Source organism: Pistacia vera, unplaced genomic scaffold (genome assembly GCF_008641045.1).
Source record: "Pistacia vera cultivar Batoury unplaced genomic scaffold, PisVer_v2 Contig217, whole genome shotgun sequence".
NCBI lineage: Eukaryota > Viridiplantae > Streptophyta > Magnoliopsida > Sapindales > Anacardiaceae > Pistacia > Pistacia vera.
In genome coordinates, this window is record NW_022196021.1 from 1,094,834 (window position 1) to 1,111,432 (window position 16,599).

General features: G+C 31.5%; 1 protein-coding gene across 1 annotated transcript; it reads right to left on the reverse strand.

Annotated features, from left to right (window-relative positions):
- Nucleotides 1-7,139: 7,139 nt before the first annotated feature.
- Nucleotides 7,140-10,758, reverse strand: LOC116130105 (endoglucanase 8-like). Its single transcript, XM_031415858.1, has 7 exons — nucleotides 10,494-10,758; nucleotides 9,995-10,402; nucleotides 9,770-9,862; nucleotides 9,502-9,663; nucleotides 8,300-8,411; nucleotides 7,742-7,905; nucleotides 7,140-7,472 (listed from the first exon to the last, which is right to left on the reverse strand). Exons 1-7 carry the CDS (start codon nucleotides 10,734-10,736, stop codon nucleotides 7,149-7,151), a joined length of 1,506 nt encoding a protein of 501 aa, XP_031271718.1. The 5' UTR covers nucleotides 10,737-10,758; the 3' UTR covers nucleotides 7,140-7,148.
- Nucleotides 10,759-16,599: the final 5,841 nt, after the last annotated feature.

Here is a 16,599-nt window from a genome sequence, read left to right on the forward strand (position 1 = left end):
TAATTTGAGTACTCAGGATTGAAGAAATTTCAACATGACTTATTGTTCATATACACAACAAATATTTAAAAAAAAAAAAAAAAATGCTTTAGATTTTCATAATGTCCTTCAATGCAAAACATAAAGAACTTTCATTGCAAATAGTTGATGTGCTGGAAAATCCGAAAAAAAAAAAAATATATAGTATTACACTTCTCAAATGAAATCTCAAATTTATCATCTAAAGTAATGTATCATCTTATATGGTGTTGATATTTCAGTTATTACTTAACAAAAAAAAAAATATTTCAGTTACCACTTCAATTGTCATACACTTGTCTTTTACATGCTAGTTTAAATTTTCATCAAAATACAAAAATTACAATTGATTTAGGTTGTGAATAGGGGTATAATCGAGTCAAGCCGAGTATCTAGCTATTGGAGAGAGAGTCCTCTGTTGAGTGTGTGCTCCATGTGTATTGTGCTTACCTTTGTGAAAGGAGATAGAATTAAAAGAGAAAAGGGTTTGGTGTGCTTGAGTTTGTATTGCGAGAAGAAGAAATATTCATTGGCAAAAAATGGTAATAGTTGTGAGAAAGAAATTAAAGTGGTTTTCTCTATGGGGCATTTGAAATGTTAACTGAAAGAAGGGGTTAGTTAATATCGGGCATGCATAATAATGACCATAGTTATTTGTGGCATATCTAAATAAATGTTTGCTAGCAATAGTTAGATTCCTCTACTACGTGTTTCATAACAAGAAAAAGAGACCAAAACCCTAGCTAAAATTTGCAAATGGTAGAGCTAAAATTTTTATATATGCAATGATGAAAATTGAAATTATACAGTGTACGTTTATGATTCCAGATGCATATTTTGGGACCATTGTGACATTTATAGAATGATGCATTGAAAAGCAAATACTGGCTTCTTGTTGTGCGCTGTGGGACACAGAGAGAAATATAATGTATAAATATCTTGATTTAAAGCCGCATTTAAATGATGAGAAATCAATTAAATGCTTATAGTGGATCGTGTGAACATATGGGATTGTTTTATTGTTTGTTTGAAGCAATATTGTATAAGAGTCTACCTTCAATTAATATTGAGTGTGATATCGTCAAAAGACCACAAATTCATTGGATTTGTACTTTTCTTAAACCCGTTTATGAAATTTATTGTAAATCTTTCTGAGTTTGGATAAATTTTATAAAAAAATTTCCTCAGAAAAGAGGTTTGTCAATCCAAATCTAGCTGTTATCATCAAAGTCGTTGTGATGGATTCATTAGGAAATTAATTGATCTCTTCTGGGCAAAGCCTAATAATACGTATAATTAATTATGCTCACCAATTTTATTCTTCATTAAAAGATGTCCCAGACAACTTACTAGTATTTAATTGAACTTTAAACAGAACATATCTAGAGAAGCATATAGACCTCTTTGGAACTTTGAGCGTATCCCTTCATGGACACAATGAAAATTCTTCTTTTGTTGCTTTTAATTAAAATGCAGACTTCAATAGATATATAGTACCAGTAATGGTTTATCACGGCCAAGAAACATAAAAAAATAATAATAATAATAAATAATTTCTTTGTATAAAAAAATGTAAAATCTTTTATCTTTTATTATAGTGACAATTAATTCTTGCATGCATGTTTTTCTTTGACAATATTACATGAGATTAATCACTAAATTTTTTTTAATAAATTCAAATATTTAATTTAATTTGTACTAAAATATTCTAAATACCTTGTCTGCCACATGGTGACATGGAGTCATGGATAATTGGACATGGACACTTAAAGATTGTTTAATTTTATAAATTTTATAGAAAATAGATATTTATTTTTATAATACTTTCTAATATTTTTAGAAAGTATTATAGACCCCCTTACCAGTATTTTATTAAATTTATAGAAAAAATAATTGAAGGAGAGAGTTAAATAATAAGATCGATCAATTATTATATTGTTGATTTCACAAAATTCTCTAATAAATTGATGTCCCAACTTATTATTCAAGTAGCCCCCAAAAATAAATTTGATTAAATTATTACAAAACCAATACAAGAATATACACACAATTGTGTCACAACTTAATTACAAATTACACAAATTTAGTTATCTTTTTAATTAATTAATTATGATATTAAACTTAATTAATGTTAGGGTAATGGGATTTGTCCCTTTCACAAACGGACTAATTTTATTAGTTGTGGCAGTGATAGTGATTTATGAATCAATTAATTAACTCATCATATGTTAAGATTGAATATAGTTTAATTAATTTTATGAAAATATCAAATGTTTTTTTCTAAATTCTCTATAATATTTAATTAAAATATTAATATTTTATTTTTTATTCAATGGTTTACAAAATTACAAATGCTTGATGTATGATGTATCTCTAATTATATTAATAATTTCTTATTATTTAAACCTTCAAATTAACAAGTAATTAAATAAAATAATTTATTTATGCTTACCATCTTTGATTATGACAAAAGAGTGTTATTAATCTTGCGCATATTTTTAATTTTGATAGATAGTAATTAACGTACTAAAGTTTTGTAACCATTTTTCAAAAAAAAAATATTTAAAATATTAACATAATAAAGTGCAAAATCATACGGGGAGTGAGCAGCGAATTTTCCCCTCAAAATCCCCGCATAAGGTGTGGGACGGGGAATGGGGTCCACCCCGCCCCACGCCCATCCCTAGACTTCTTTGATGAAATATTTTTTCATCATTTATTTAATTTTTGTAAAAAAAAAAAAAAAAATTATATGTTGAATATATTATTAATCCAACCGAAAAATATTGATTTCATCGTAAATCCTAATTTTTTTTATAAGGAATATTATATGTACAAACTAGTTATGCAAACTATTTTATACAAATTGATGTAGTAACCCTACATCTTTAATATATCATCTACTCTAATTTTAGAGTCGTCTCCGTCCCCATCGCCACTCTTGTCGGGAGAAACTTTCAGAAACTGTAAATCTAACTCCATCAAAGCCATCCCCACCAGACCCAATCTTTTTAAAACTCATAGACCCGAACTCATAACAAATCAATTTTTATTCATAAACCTGAACTTATAAAAAAAATCAAATTTTATTGAATTCAAAACTTAAAAAAAATGGTTATTTTGTTGATATTTCGCAAGAATCTGACCAAGTGGTGGCCAAATCGTGGCCGCCCTATCTGTTTCTGTAGCCAGATATATTGAGCAGCCACAATCTAGCCATCGCTTGGCTAGACTGGAGCGCCAAATGCTAGCACCTGGAGGGATTGAACAGGGAGGAGGAAAGAAAGAGAAAGAGAAGGAAAGAGGAGGAGAAAGGTGGAGAAAAGAGAGAAGAAAAGCATAAAAGGAGGCTAATTAGCAGGCAGGGTAGGGAGACCTTTATCCCTGTCCCCGCCCCGTCCCTGGGATTCGGAATTTTTTAGTCCTCATACCGTTCGGGTAAGTCCCTGGTGCAGCGAGGAAAAGGCTCATCTCTATCTATTTTGTTTAATTTATCTCTAATTCAAAATCATCTAATGAAATTAAAATACGTTAATTTGTATGGATGAAATTGTATAAAAAAAAAATTAATTCTAAATTTACACTCATTTGATGGGAACTTTTCAATCGGGTTGAAGAGAAGTTGTGGAGGTGACTTTATTTTTCTTATCTTAATTAAGTAGAGCGGCAACTCCATCTCTTCACGTGATCAAGATGAAGAATGCATGTTTACTAATATCCGACTCAGAGCGCACGAAATGAAATGCTTGGCCTAATTATGGTTGATGATGTAATATTAGAATTATTGTCTATATGGTCCCATAAATGCATGTGATATCTGGTAGGAACAACTTAGATTTTAGCGAAATATTTGGCCGATCGTCCTTGATGTTTATTTGTTTGCATGATATATAGTCGTGAAATCCAGCTATACTACTAGCAAATTCCTATGTTTATATACAGTATAGTTGCTGACAATATATATATAATGGAAGGATATATCACCTTTCACCTTTCACTTTCCGGCTTTAATAGCAAATTCCTATATTTATATACAATATAGTTACTAAATATGGTTGGGTTGGACTAGAATTCCCACGTCCATGCTCAAATGAATGAAGCTATTAACACCCCACTAATGCACTAAAGAAACATTATTTGTTCAGATTCTCCATTTCAAAGTTTTACAGTTAAATTTTTTTCTTATGGCACACCATCAATGCCCTTTCATTCCATTTATTTCATTTTAAAAGAGTTAAACATTATATCCACTTCACTTATATTATATACCTCTCACCATTGTTATTCCTAAAACAAAATTTTAGATAATCAAATTGAAAATTCAGAAAAAAAAAAAATTAAAGCTAAAAAAAATCCTTACAAACAATTCCAAAAACATAACAAAGTTAAACAACACAAAAAATATATAGATTAAAATAACTATCAATACCTTGAAAAAAAAAAAATAAAAATCTCATAGTTGAATCCTATCTTTATTATTAATTCTAATTAGGTTTTATGAAATAATAATGGGTGTCAAAAGTACTTGTGTAGAGTGGGAAATTAAAGTTAATTTTATATAATTTAATATAAGGGAGTGCCAAAAGATCCACTCTTTATAAATACTCAAATCCACCTCATTATCCATTTTACAAAATGTGATGGTTTTTGGTTTGGTTAATTTTTTTTTTTTTTTTAAAGTGGAAGTACGCTCAAACTAGTCTAGATACTCCTGTTATAAAAGTAAATAAAATAAAATAAAAACTGATTAATTGGTTGTTAAAGTTTTGAGGACTCGCAAATTTTCTCAATGAAAATTTGTGATACAAGATGTTTTGTTTTTAACGAGAATGAAATAATTTTTTTCTTCATATGGATTTAAAAGTCCAATATTCATATAGTGTTTGCAAATGACTCATTAATGATTCTAATTGTATGGGGAAGTATATGGGAATTTTAAAATTACTATGGGAAAATCTGAAATAAGATGTGCTTAAATTTGAGTTATAATAGTCGATGAAGCAGATGAAATTTACTTTATGATCCTTTAATTTTAGTTGAAACATAATTAATTCTGTATTCTATCTATAAACCTATTCATATTTAATATCTGATGTAAAATTAAAATTAATTATTAAAATAAAATAATTAGAAAAGAGAAGATGAAAACAGACCCTAGTGGATCTCTCATAATTAAGGGCTGACCTGACAAAGCTCCACCTTGTAATGATTTAATAAATGTATATATCAATCCATTCTATCCCGCAAAACACTTAAGAAAATAATGCAATTTAGGAAAAGTTGGATGAAAACATTTAAATATTCAAATATATATTTGAAAACTTATCTGCCTATCTGTAAATTCTATTAGAAAATTGTTTCATTAAGTTATAATCTTATTATAGTAACAAAATTAGCTTAATTTGATCGTTATAACTATAAAAGGGATTTTATTGTAATTAATTCTATATTCTATCTATAACCTATTCATATATTAATATATGTTCTAATTTTAAAATTAATTATTAAAATAAAATAATTAGAAAAGAAAAGAAGAAAAAAACAAAAGATGAAAACAGACCTGAGTGGATCTCTCATAATTAAGGCCAGGGTTGACCTTCACAGGTCCAACTTTTAATAATTTAATAAATGTATACATCAATCCATTCTGTCACTCAAAGCACTAAAGAAAATAATGCAATTTATGAATAGTTAAAGGAAAATAATGCAATTTTTTTCCATCCTATTCCTATCCTATCTAAAATCCAATTTTATTATATTCAACTCAAAATATTTAAATTTTTTAACCCCCCTCCATTTATTAATTTAACTAAACACCCTAATAGTAAAAGTTTATAAATTGACAAAAACTCTCCCACCCACCCATTAAATGTTGGCACCGAGCCATCACCGTCGAAAGGTGGTCGGAAGTTACCATAATGACGCACGACGAGTTAGATCTGACCAGTCATGCATTGATATAACTTTTTCCAGTCGATCGTATGTCATTACGATAACTTCCGATCACCCTTTGACGGTGGTGGCCGGCATCTAATGGGTGAGTGGAGGTGTTTTTGTTAATTTTAATGTTTTATTGTAAAGAGTGTTTAACTAAACTAACAAACTTATGAGATGTTTTTATTAATTTTTAAATCTTATCTTATAATAACAACCTAAGTCGACTTTTTTTAAAATAATACTCAAAATAATATAACAAACACAACATTAAATATTCCGATATATATTTGAAACTAGAGACTTTATCTCTTTCTAATTTAACAATTGCACGAAAAAAATTAAAAAATTAATAAGCTTGCCCTATTATTAGATGTCGGATCTAGCATGATTACTTTTCTTTTTTGTACGTGGGTATGCAAAAAGAAATTAATAAAATTATCTGTATACCCATAAAATAATTGTTCATAATAAATTCACACCTTTCATTGATTACCTTCACATGGGTATCGAAAATAATATGTTAAGATGATGTTTAGTATTTTGTTTTAATAAATGAATTTAAAAATAAAATTAACAAACTTCATTTTGGTATTTTTATTACTAAATTTTTAAATAATATTTAAAATTAAAAAAAAATTAGATTATGAAATATTGTCATACAATTGAAAATATGTCTTTTTAATTTTTACTGCAATCTATGGTAGGGGGGAAAAGTGAAAACAATGGAGATTTTAAAGTCAAAGATGAGACAGTGGCTGTCTCATTTATTTCCTAATTATCAGTTTAATTTCATTCAATATGATAGAAAACTTAGCCTAGTTTCAAAAACAAACTTATTCTTGGTAAAGCCAGAAATGTTCAGGAATTAGGTTTATTATCTGTTGAGAAGTATATATCTTCCATATTTTTCAAGGCAAGATCTACTTTCATTGATATTGCACAAATCATTATCCAAGAATGATATTAGCTTTGGCATTTTGAAAGGTTTCAATTATAAGCCAATTCTCCTCGTGGATGAAACTGGAAACTCCAAAAACTTAAAAAATAATAAAGTAAAAGGCTAACAATAATGTATACAAAAAGCATACTTTTCTTCTTTCATTGGGAACAATTAGAATCTTTCACAATAATAAGTAGGCAGGGTGACCACTTTGCGCACCACTAACATTCAACACATTCATCTCCTTTTTACATCAAGGATGGGCCGAAAAGAATGCGAGTAGGCCCACGAGTGGTGCATTGATGTAAGTCGTGGGCTCTGACTCTTGAAAATAGGGCCTGGAATCTGGAAAAGCATCGGTCACATTTGGCCCACCAACGACAGCCCCCACCAACAGATTAGGGTTTGGATTCGGGCTTAGGAAATAGCGCGACCCCGCCTTGCAACCTATGTGGGCCGGATGGGTCTGAACTGACGGTAACGAGCTGCCCCGGTGGTGGATCCGCTGTGGGTAACGTGCACCATAACCAACCATGTACGACATTCTCAAAGGATTGTCTCCAAGTATGTAGTCCACCTGGTAGGGCCAAGAGAAAATACAATTATTGGTAAATTTTATTTTGATCAATCACGTGATGAGATAGATGAATGGATTGGTGCCTTGATGATCATGCCGTTAACACGAGGACCACTTGATAGATTGTACAAAGATCTAGCCGTTAATTTGTCTGATTAGAGGTGGTCCCCATGATTGAATGGGCATGTGGATTTGGGAATTGGGACCACTTCAATTATTTTAACTAATTTAATAATAATAAAAGAAGAAGAAGAAAGGATTTAGTTTACCTGATGTTTCGCCAAGTGTTTGAGGAGAGCAGGGGAGGCAGATGTCTCGCCACATGGCACGATCTTGTTGGCGTGACTAAGATAATTAGAATAAACCAAAAGTAGGAAAGACAGTGACGTTACATGTTGCATGTTACTTCCTCCAGCCTTGAAGATCAAGCCACCTTTTTATATCAAGATGAAATATATACATATATTGAAAAAGAAATTAATTATTGGAAATAATATAATAAATTAAATTAAATGAAGCTGGATTAAGATAATCTAGTAGCCGCAAAAGCACTAAAATTAATTCACATTATTCATGGTACAGGGTAAGTACAGTCTGTTACAACCGTACCCAAAAAAACCTTCGTTACAAAAGACAACTTATTCTTCAAGCAGATTTCTTGTTTTAAATGTTCTCCCAAATGGGTTTTTTTCAAAAAGCATAATATTTTATTACGTGAAATATAACAGCTCATATTAGGTCTGAAATTTAATAGTAATGAGAAAAAAAAAACACATTTATGAAAAAACTCGATCAACAAAACCAAGAAAAAGAAAATAATAATATACCGGGAGAGTATTGGACTTGTGGGTGAGAAACTCCAGGCAATACAGAACAGATAAACCCATCAGCATTTTGCTTGAAAGACTCAAAATAGTCAGCTTTTCCCATAAGCACTTCCTGTCATTAATTATAAGAAATTATTTAATAATTAACAGTCAGTACAATTAATTTGTCTTACGTATAAGCTACAATGTATATTCGTAGATTGTGAGAATTAAATTCATTCATTCATTCATACACAGCACAGAGATAATGTTTTGTTGGGGTTGGGATAAATGATATCATCATCTGAATCTATAAATGAGATAGTGAAAAGCACTTAACAAGAATGTCATAATCACTTTTGAGAAAAGCCATTATTATTGTGAGGAAAATAATGGGTAGTGAGTATGGGAAGAACCGTAGTTGTTTGCTGCAGCCTTTAAGCACATGCATGCAGAATTGGATCAGGACCCCACATGACCCAGATCTAAAATAGAATGATCAAGATCAAGTTCATTTCCTTTTGGTTTTTTGATCGAAGAGACAAGACAATACAATTTACTTTTTATCTTTTATTTGCTTTTTTTTTTTTTTGGGGTAAAGAAACCCTAATATTTCTCTCAAGTAATAACCTTTTTGACTTGTAGAAATTTAGAAAATTGGTGCCAACAATAAAGCCAAATTTTATGCTCAAAATCATGTGCAATCATTGGGTTAATAACCCCTGCTTTTTCCTGTTTAACTTACACTTATTACGTATCAATATCTTTATTCTCAAGATCTATAAGGGTCCTGCCTGTATTTCCATCTTCAATTACACCTAATTACTCCGAATTTTCCGATAAAACATTTTTTGTAAAATGTGAGGGAACTGTTACGGTTGATCTCTAAATTCTAAAAGGGAAGATGGGTGGGTCCGGCTAAAGGTGGGAGCCCACTAAAACTATGAGATCAATTCTGAGTTATTCCTCTGCACGTGATCTACAGACACCTCCCATATTAGAAAATGTATTTATTAAATTTGTTTAAGTGACCATTATTTGCTAAAAACAGTCCCCACATACCACAAAAAACACGAAGACAAGAAGAATAAAACCGCTAGAGAAAGACAAACGTTTTATAATTTATAAATCACATATCATATGATTGATTATTATTATTATTAATCACATACAATTTTCATATTAACAAAATCATGATTTGGGCTTTAATTAAAATTAATTACCTTGGAAATGAGGACGTTAATCCCAGCATGCTTGTTATCCCAACCAAACTCGTTGATGGTATCTCCAGCACGTAAAACGACTTCGTTTTTGAATATATACTCTCTGTATTCGCGCCTTCGTGAGGCCTTGTGCAGCCAAGCTGCTCCCCAAAGCAACTCGTCCTGAAATTTTGTTACAAATTAATAACAATCCCCGTGATTATAAAAAAAAAGTCAAAGTTTTTAACACAATCCAACGGTCAAAATTCAGTTGCGTTCTCTCACTCACCTGGTAACCGTTCACGTCGCAGTAAAAAGGGCACACTGCATGGTACAGACTGTTGCTGTAAGCTCCCCGGTACTTGTCAGCGAACTCGAACACCTACAACAAACCGACACCGTTTCACTAACAACGGTCATTTTCTCTCGATATTTTTTTCACTTTTTTTAAGTTTTCTGTTTTTCTTTTCTTCACCTACGGAACCGTTACAGTGGTGTTACAATAGCGACGCACCTTAACTGCGCGATTGAGCAGCAGCCTTGAGTACTGCGGGTCACGTGATCTGAACACAATGGACGCAGCGGCCAATGCCGCGGCCGTTTCGCCTGCCACGTCAGAGCCTGGATGGTGCGCGTCGATCTTGTACGCCGTACGCAGAGTATCCATGTCCTCTGGCCTCTCCCAACAGTTATGATCACTGTACGGATCGCCTACCTGAACATAAACGACGCCAGGAACCGCCGTCGCTTTCAGTAAATAATCAGTCGCCCATTTAACGGCTTTAACGGCGTTCTTCAACTCCGGCCCCATGTTCCTCCCGAAATCGATAATGCTCCATGATAACATCGTTGTCGTGAACGCCATTGGGAAACCAAACTTCACGTTGTCCCCAGCGTCGTAGTAACCGCCGGTTAAATCCACCTAAAACGACGAGAGAACAAATTCAAATACGACATTATAAAAAAAAAAAAAAAAAAAGGGAAGTTTGAGTTTAAAATGAGCTTGTGCGTACGCCTGCGGTGGCTCCGTCGTGCAGTCCGGAGTCACGGCGCCATTGGACTCGTTGATCGGGAGGGAGGCGGCCGGAACGTTGGCCCTCGAAGAAGAGAATGCTGTTGTGGAGGGCGGCGAAGTAGTTGTGTTGTTGTTGTTGGCCGCCGGCGGTGACTAAACGGAGAGGGAGGAATATGAATGCAACAAAAACGACGCGAAGTGCCGGAACATTTCCCGGTAAAGAATGTATGTTTCGCGCCATTTTAGTTGCTGGGGAGTTGAGCTGAGCGAGGCGAGAGATGAAGAAAGCAAAACTAACGTTGTTCGTTTTTATAACGAAAAAGTCTCATTGGATTCCAGAGATTCATCCAATAGAGTTCATCCACGTGGAGGGACACGACTGGAGTAGGTTTGGATTCCAATGCGGGAAAACACTTGACCGGGTTCATCGGGTATTGACCAGTTGCTGGGTCGGGCCCGTTAAACCCGGTTTGTTTTAATGATGTCCGTATGGGGAATGGCCGTACAGAGAGGGAAAATAATTAAGAGCATGTGTGCTACACCGACCCATCGGTGACGGACACGTGGAGAGTAAAGTGAGTGGGGCCCGTAATTAGCTGATCTGGATGGATAGAATAAATGATGATCTGTAATGATAAATGATTATGAAGCGTCAGATTGTCTGACTAAATTTGTGTTAGATTCTTCCTGCATGTGATGGAAGGTGTAGAGGAATTAAATTAGGAAATGGAATTTTTTATTATTATTATTTTTTGGGGGGGAATTTTGTGAGTGTTTTAAATGGTTAAAAATTTATTTAGATTTAATTTGTAGTGTTAAGTAAAAATTAATAAAAAAACGTTTTCTAAGGTAAAAAATATTTTAAGTGTTGTTTGGAAAATATAATTTGATTCTTATTTAAGAAAACAAGTTAATTTATTTCAATCAAATATAATTAGATAGAGATTAAAGTGTTTTTGAAATTTTAAAGCACATTCTTCCATAACATTATATATGACAGGGGAATTTAGATAGGTTATGTGTAGCTTATGCCTACATTATGTACATTGTCCCTACCTATCAAATTCGTTGGATACTTCATCCTTGATATATATATATATTTGCATTTTGCGGAAGTCACATATTAGTCATTCACATTTAGTTTGTACGCTAAAATATAGTTATTAGTACCCTACGATATGCTATACGTATCCTACAATACGATTCGAGATGAGTCGTCAACGATACGTATCAAAGAGTGTATCATAATCCTTTCGATACGTTGATATGTATTCTACGATACGATACGTATCCATTCATATCCTTAAAAATATCGATACGAGTTTATTAATTTGGGTCAAATGTCCAAAAATATTTCAAGTCAAATTCAAGTCACCCAACTCGATTTACTAAAACCTGTCTAAATTTACCCATTTTGTATGGAGAAAGTGAAGAAGAATATGTGTTGCCCATTTTACATAATAATAATAATACAAGCGGAGATATAGATATTAACCTTGATCTTGAAAAATATATAAATAGTTGAGATGAAATAATATAAATTTTTAATTTTTTGATTAATTTTGATTATGTAATACTATAATTTAAAGCTAATAATACCACAAAATTCTTTAATTAATCCTTGGAATGGTATTAATTTTTAGAAAGAAAAAAAATTATCATTTTATTAATTTTTTTGAAAAAGATATATCCTACGATATACGATACATAATTCAAAAAATTAGATTTTCGATATACAATACGATGCCCAATTTAATATCCATGCGCTAACAACTTCAAAACGTCCACATCTACATAGCTAATTTCACATAATGTAAAAATAATTTTGGAAAAAAAAAATAGCCCGTGAGTTAAAAATGGCCCACTGGAATCACAGACTGAACATAATAAGAATAACTTTCTGTGATTTCGGCTACTTCACGAGTTTCTCAAGCTTACCATCACAAAAACAATGGTGCGGGTGCCCAAACGTGCCGCAGTTGGCTTATTCATAATCTTCAACTTGGCGTACATGAAACGCTCGGCTTTCGCTTTAAGCTTGCTTGAGTGAAGGAAGGGTGGCTTTCAGTTCTTGAATTTAATCGTGATTTTCTCCTTGGGCAACGGAGCCAAATAAGCAGAAATGAATATTAGTTTGTACTTTGATTTTTTTTTATTACTTGACTTGCAACCCAATTTAAACGTTGAGTATATACGTAGATAGTACACTAAAATCCGTATATTGTACATGTAATGACGTAATGTTCCTCAAAGTATGTATAATAATATTATCTTATTATTTGAATCCCTCAATAGATACTTACATAGGTAAAACCTATTGTTTTTTTATTCCAAGAGATTGTAAGGTTCGAATAGGTTTTAGTTTCCAGCTTAATTTCACAAAAATGAAGTTGAGGCTTTTTTATATTACCAAAAAAAAAAGGTATGAATTGTCAAGACGAACAAGAAAAGGTTGGAGTAAAGCTTAATCTAAATTTTCACTAAATAAGTGTCTGATAATAATTATTATAAGAGTAGTAGTTACGAATCTTGCGTAGACTAGAAAAATTTGTTTAGAGTTAATTCTAAATGTTGGTTATATACACATCTAAAACCATAGTTTTTTTTTTTTTAAATGATAGGGGTGTCCGAACCAACTTACGTGTACCTCAATTAATCTCTCGAAACCTTAAAACTATCGGTTAGATAAGAGTTTCAATGGTTATCCCTATTAGCACATAAAAAGAGATTCGAACTCATGATCTCTTGAGTAATACATCCAAAAGTTCGTATTAAACCACTTGGCCCACTCATAGATAGTTAAAAGCTATTGTTTTTCGCTTCTCAAGAGTTTGACAAGGACTATAATTTTGAACTTCATTTCGCAAATTGAGATCCAAAATTTTCTTGATTATAAGGGGAAAAAAAAGACTTACAAAAATATCATACGAAATTTTGCTTGATTAAAATTAATGGTAATATTGAATGATTGAGGTTAACGCATGTGAAAGAATTAATAAATAAAAAAGCATTTGTGTTGTATCTGAAGTTGACCGATGATGCATGTGAGTCCAAGATGATCAAATTAATGAATGTGTATGAAAATCATCTTCCAAACATGCAACCATAAGTTTAATTATAAGTCCTTAATTACTACATGAACAACATGGGTTTATTCATAAACACACATATATACTACTTAAATATATTATATAGAATTAGCAAAACCTATATATAATTATCTCATGTTATTCAATTATATTGTATTAGATTACTTATGCATGTGATATATGTTACTCAACATGGAAACACATTATCGACATAATATAATCATGGCATGCATAATCTACGAGATTACTATGTTTAACCCATAAATGGATAATATTTTAAATGTTTTTGCTACTTTATTATTGTTTTTGAGCGTCAGAATTTCTTTAATTTACCAAATATAATATAATCGAATCAATAGTTTATCTTCTATTATGAGGCAAATTTGATGGGCTTCAACACCACATTTCTTTCAATTTTGGACTCTTCGCTCTTAGCATCTTTACGGGCCTTTTAACAACCACACCTGACCCAAATCCTATCATGGGCTGGAAAACTAGAAATTTGTCTCCCATAATGGGCCAAACCCCATATTTGACATGGTTTGGATACCAAATGTTTTCGAACTCCAAGAAATATCCATATGCGATTATTTGAGATGTGTTTTCGGACTTTAAAGATGATAAATGTCTTAGTAATATTATGTTCATAAAGTTAGGATTCTAAATGGTGTATCTTTTTATAAAAAATATCTCAATTATAGTCCAGTAGTATAATTTGCAAGAGTATCTATCAAACTGGTTGGAATACAAAGCCGAAAGGTAAGTAACATAATTTGTCAAATCAATTGATGTCTAACTTTACATGTATAACGTTATTTTAAATGTTAAAAATTTGTCTCAAACTCTTATAAAAACAAAAAGAGTGTTTAGCGAATAATAACAATAGTCGTCAATCTGCTCGCAACATGTGTTGAAAATAAATACAATGTATATTTTATTTTATTCAAAATGGACGTATATTGTAAAAAAAGCTACTGACAATCGTATTTATGCCTATCGTTGACATTTCTTTATAGTTTTAAGGAATTCATTCAAATGCATTGGATGCCTTGGCTTCAAATGAGATCAATCATAAGTCAATCCGAAATTGAACAAAATTCAAACCTAACCCCATCTCACAAAACCTACTAACAATAACACAAAAGAAAATCAATAAATACGAACCCCCGCAATTTTATGTACGTTTAGAGGAGTGAACAAAAGTCTAATAGACCTACAGGAAAATCAAACTTACTAAAGTAACTAAATTCAAGTAGAAACTTTTTCCCTCATTCACGGAGTCGAATTCGCCAGAATCTTTTGCTTTGATGTATAAAAATGTGGTGGGACTGCGACAATAATCATGCTTATAAGAGGGCCAAAGGATCAGCTTTTTTTTTTTCTAGCCCTAACATGATCTTCATTCATCAAAATATTTTATTTATTTTTTATTTTATTTTGATAACTACAAGCTTTAAGGTGTTTGAAGATAAAACTGTTTCCCCTTTTGGCGACTAAATTTAAAGCTCAGCCAATGGAAAAGAAAATATGGCCCCTGAGGTTGATTCTCTCTTTATTCAGACTTATTACGATGATAAGCTTTTTAAAGAAGAATGAAATATGGTCGTCTCATGTTTCCTTATCCTGTCTGTGGAAAGCTTTTTAGGGTTTGTCTTTGAATTGAGTTAATTACGCCATTTAGCCCGTAAATGGTTGGCAGGTTTTTGTCTAATATTTACGTATACAACCTAGGGTTTAGTAGTTAAATTATTGGAATAACGCTACTCTTTATCATAATCATTCAATCTGTTGAAAGTACAATACGAAAACTAAAAACAAAAGCAGCAATGGAGTCAATTACTCCATTTAATTAGGTCGTAAATATTCGACATGTTTTATCGAACACTAGAATAATATAGGTCGTAAAGATTGTAGGGTTGGTGAAGACTCCAATTTTGAACTTGGATTCAAAAAAACAAGTTCAGAAAAAATCTAAATTATAAAAAAACAAAATGGAAGAACCCGATCAGAGATGATTTTTTACCAAATAAAATAGCAGAAAACTCGATTTAAACATCAAGATGAACAGCAAGGAGCAGGTTTTATATTCATTAATAATAGAGCTATACTCAAGACTTAAGCATAAGCAAGCAACTTGCAATTGTATTAATTCTTTAAACTCGTGCAAATTTAATTAAAGAAGAAATGATCTTAATGATTAAGGCATCGAATAAAACATTTAAGAGATGAGAACTCAAAACATAGTACGAACTTAATCTAAAATGAGCTAAACATGTTTCTATTCTAACACATTTGGAATCACTCAAAAGATGTGGCGACCTTTAATAGTTACTATAAATGTCTTTCTAATTTCTGGTTCTGGATGATTCTACAGCCGTCGATAAAAAAAATATCCTTTTACGGTTGAAAATTGCACGTTCAAAATAATTTTTCAATTTTCTTATAATTAAGTGTGTCTATATAGACTTACGTGCGAAACTATTTTGGGATAAAAAAAAAAAAAGTATAAGATAATGGACGTAAATAAAAAAATAAAGCAATCAAATAGTAGAAATTTCGGGTTATTTTGGGATTTTAATCAATTTGATTTTGTTTAGAAAATCATGGGAAAAATTGCCTATGTTTTGATAGTTATAAATTATTTTAAAAATTGGAATATGATCTTCACTATGCACTGCACTGCACTGTTATGTTGCCCTAAGCTCTTCCAAAAACGTTTAGAAAAATTAAGCTGTAGAAGAAATCATATCCAAATAATCAAATAAAATAATGATAAACTCATATAATATGAAAAACACATATAAATATTATCAAAGATTTGAAATAATTAATACTTATAAGAGCAAAACTTAGGAAAGTTAATACTTAGGGTGTGTTTGGTTCATGAAATGTTGTATTACTAGGAATATTATATTAATGGAAATAATTACCTTGAAGATTACTGAAAATATTTAGGGAAATGTGTTTGCTTGATTGAAATAAATTGGTGGAGTATGTTATATTAATATGTTTGGT

Coding starts and splice junctions, on each gene's coding strand:
- LOC116130105 (XM_031415858.1), bottom strand. CDS start 10,736: ATGGCGCGAAACATACATTCTTTACCGGGAAATGTTCCGGCACTTCGC. Junction 9,863..9,994: donor TGCTCAATCGCGCAGTTAAG/GTGCGTCGCTAT, acceptor GGTTTGTTGTAG/GTGTTCGAGTTCGCTGACAA. Junction 9,664..9,769: donor GCGACGTGAACGGTTACCAG/GTGAGTGAGAGA, acceptor ACAAAATTTCAG/GACGAGTTGCTTTGGGGAGC.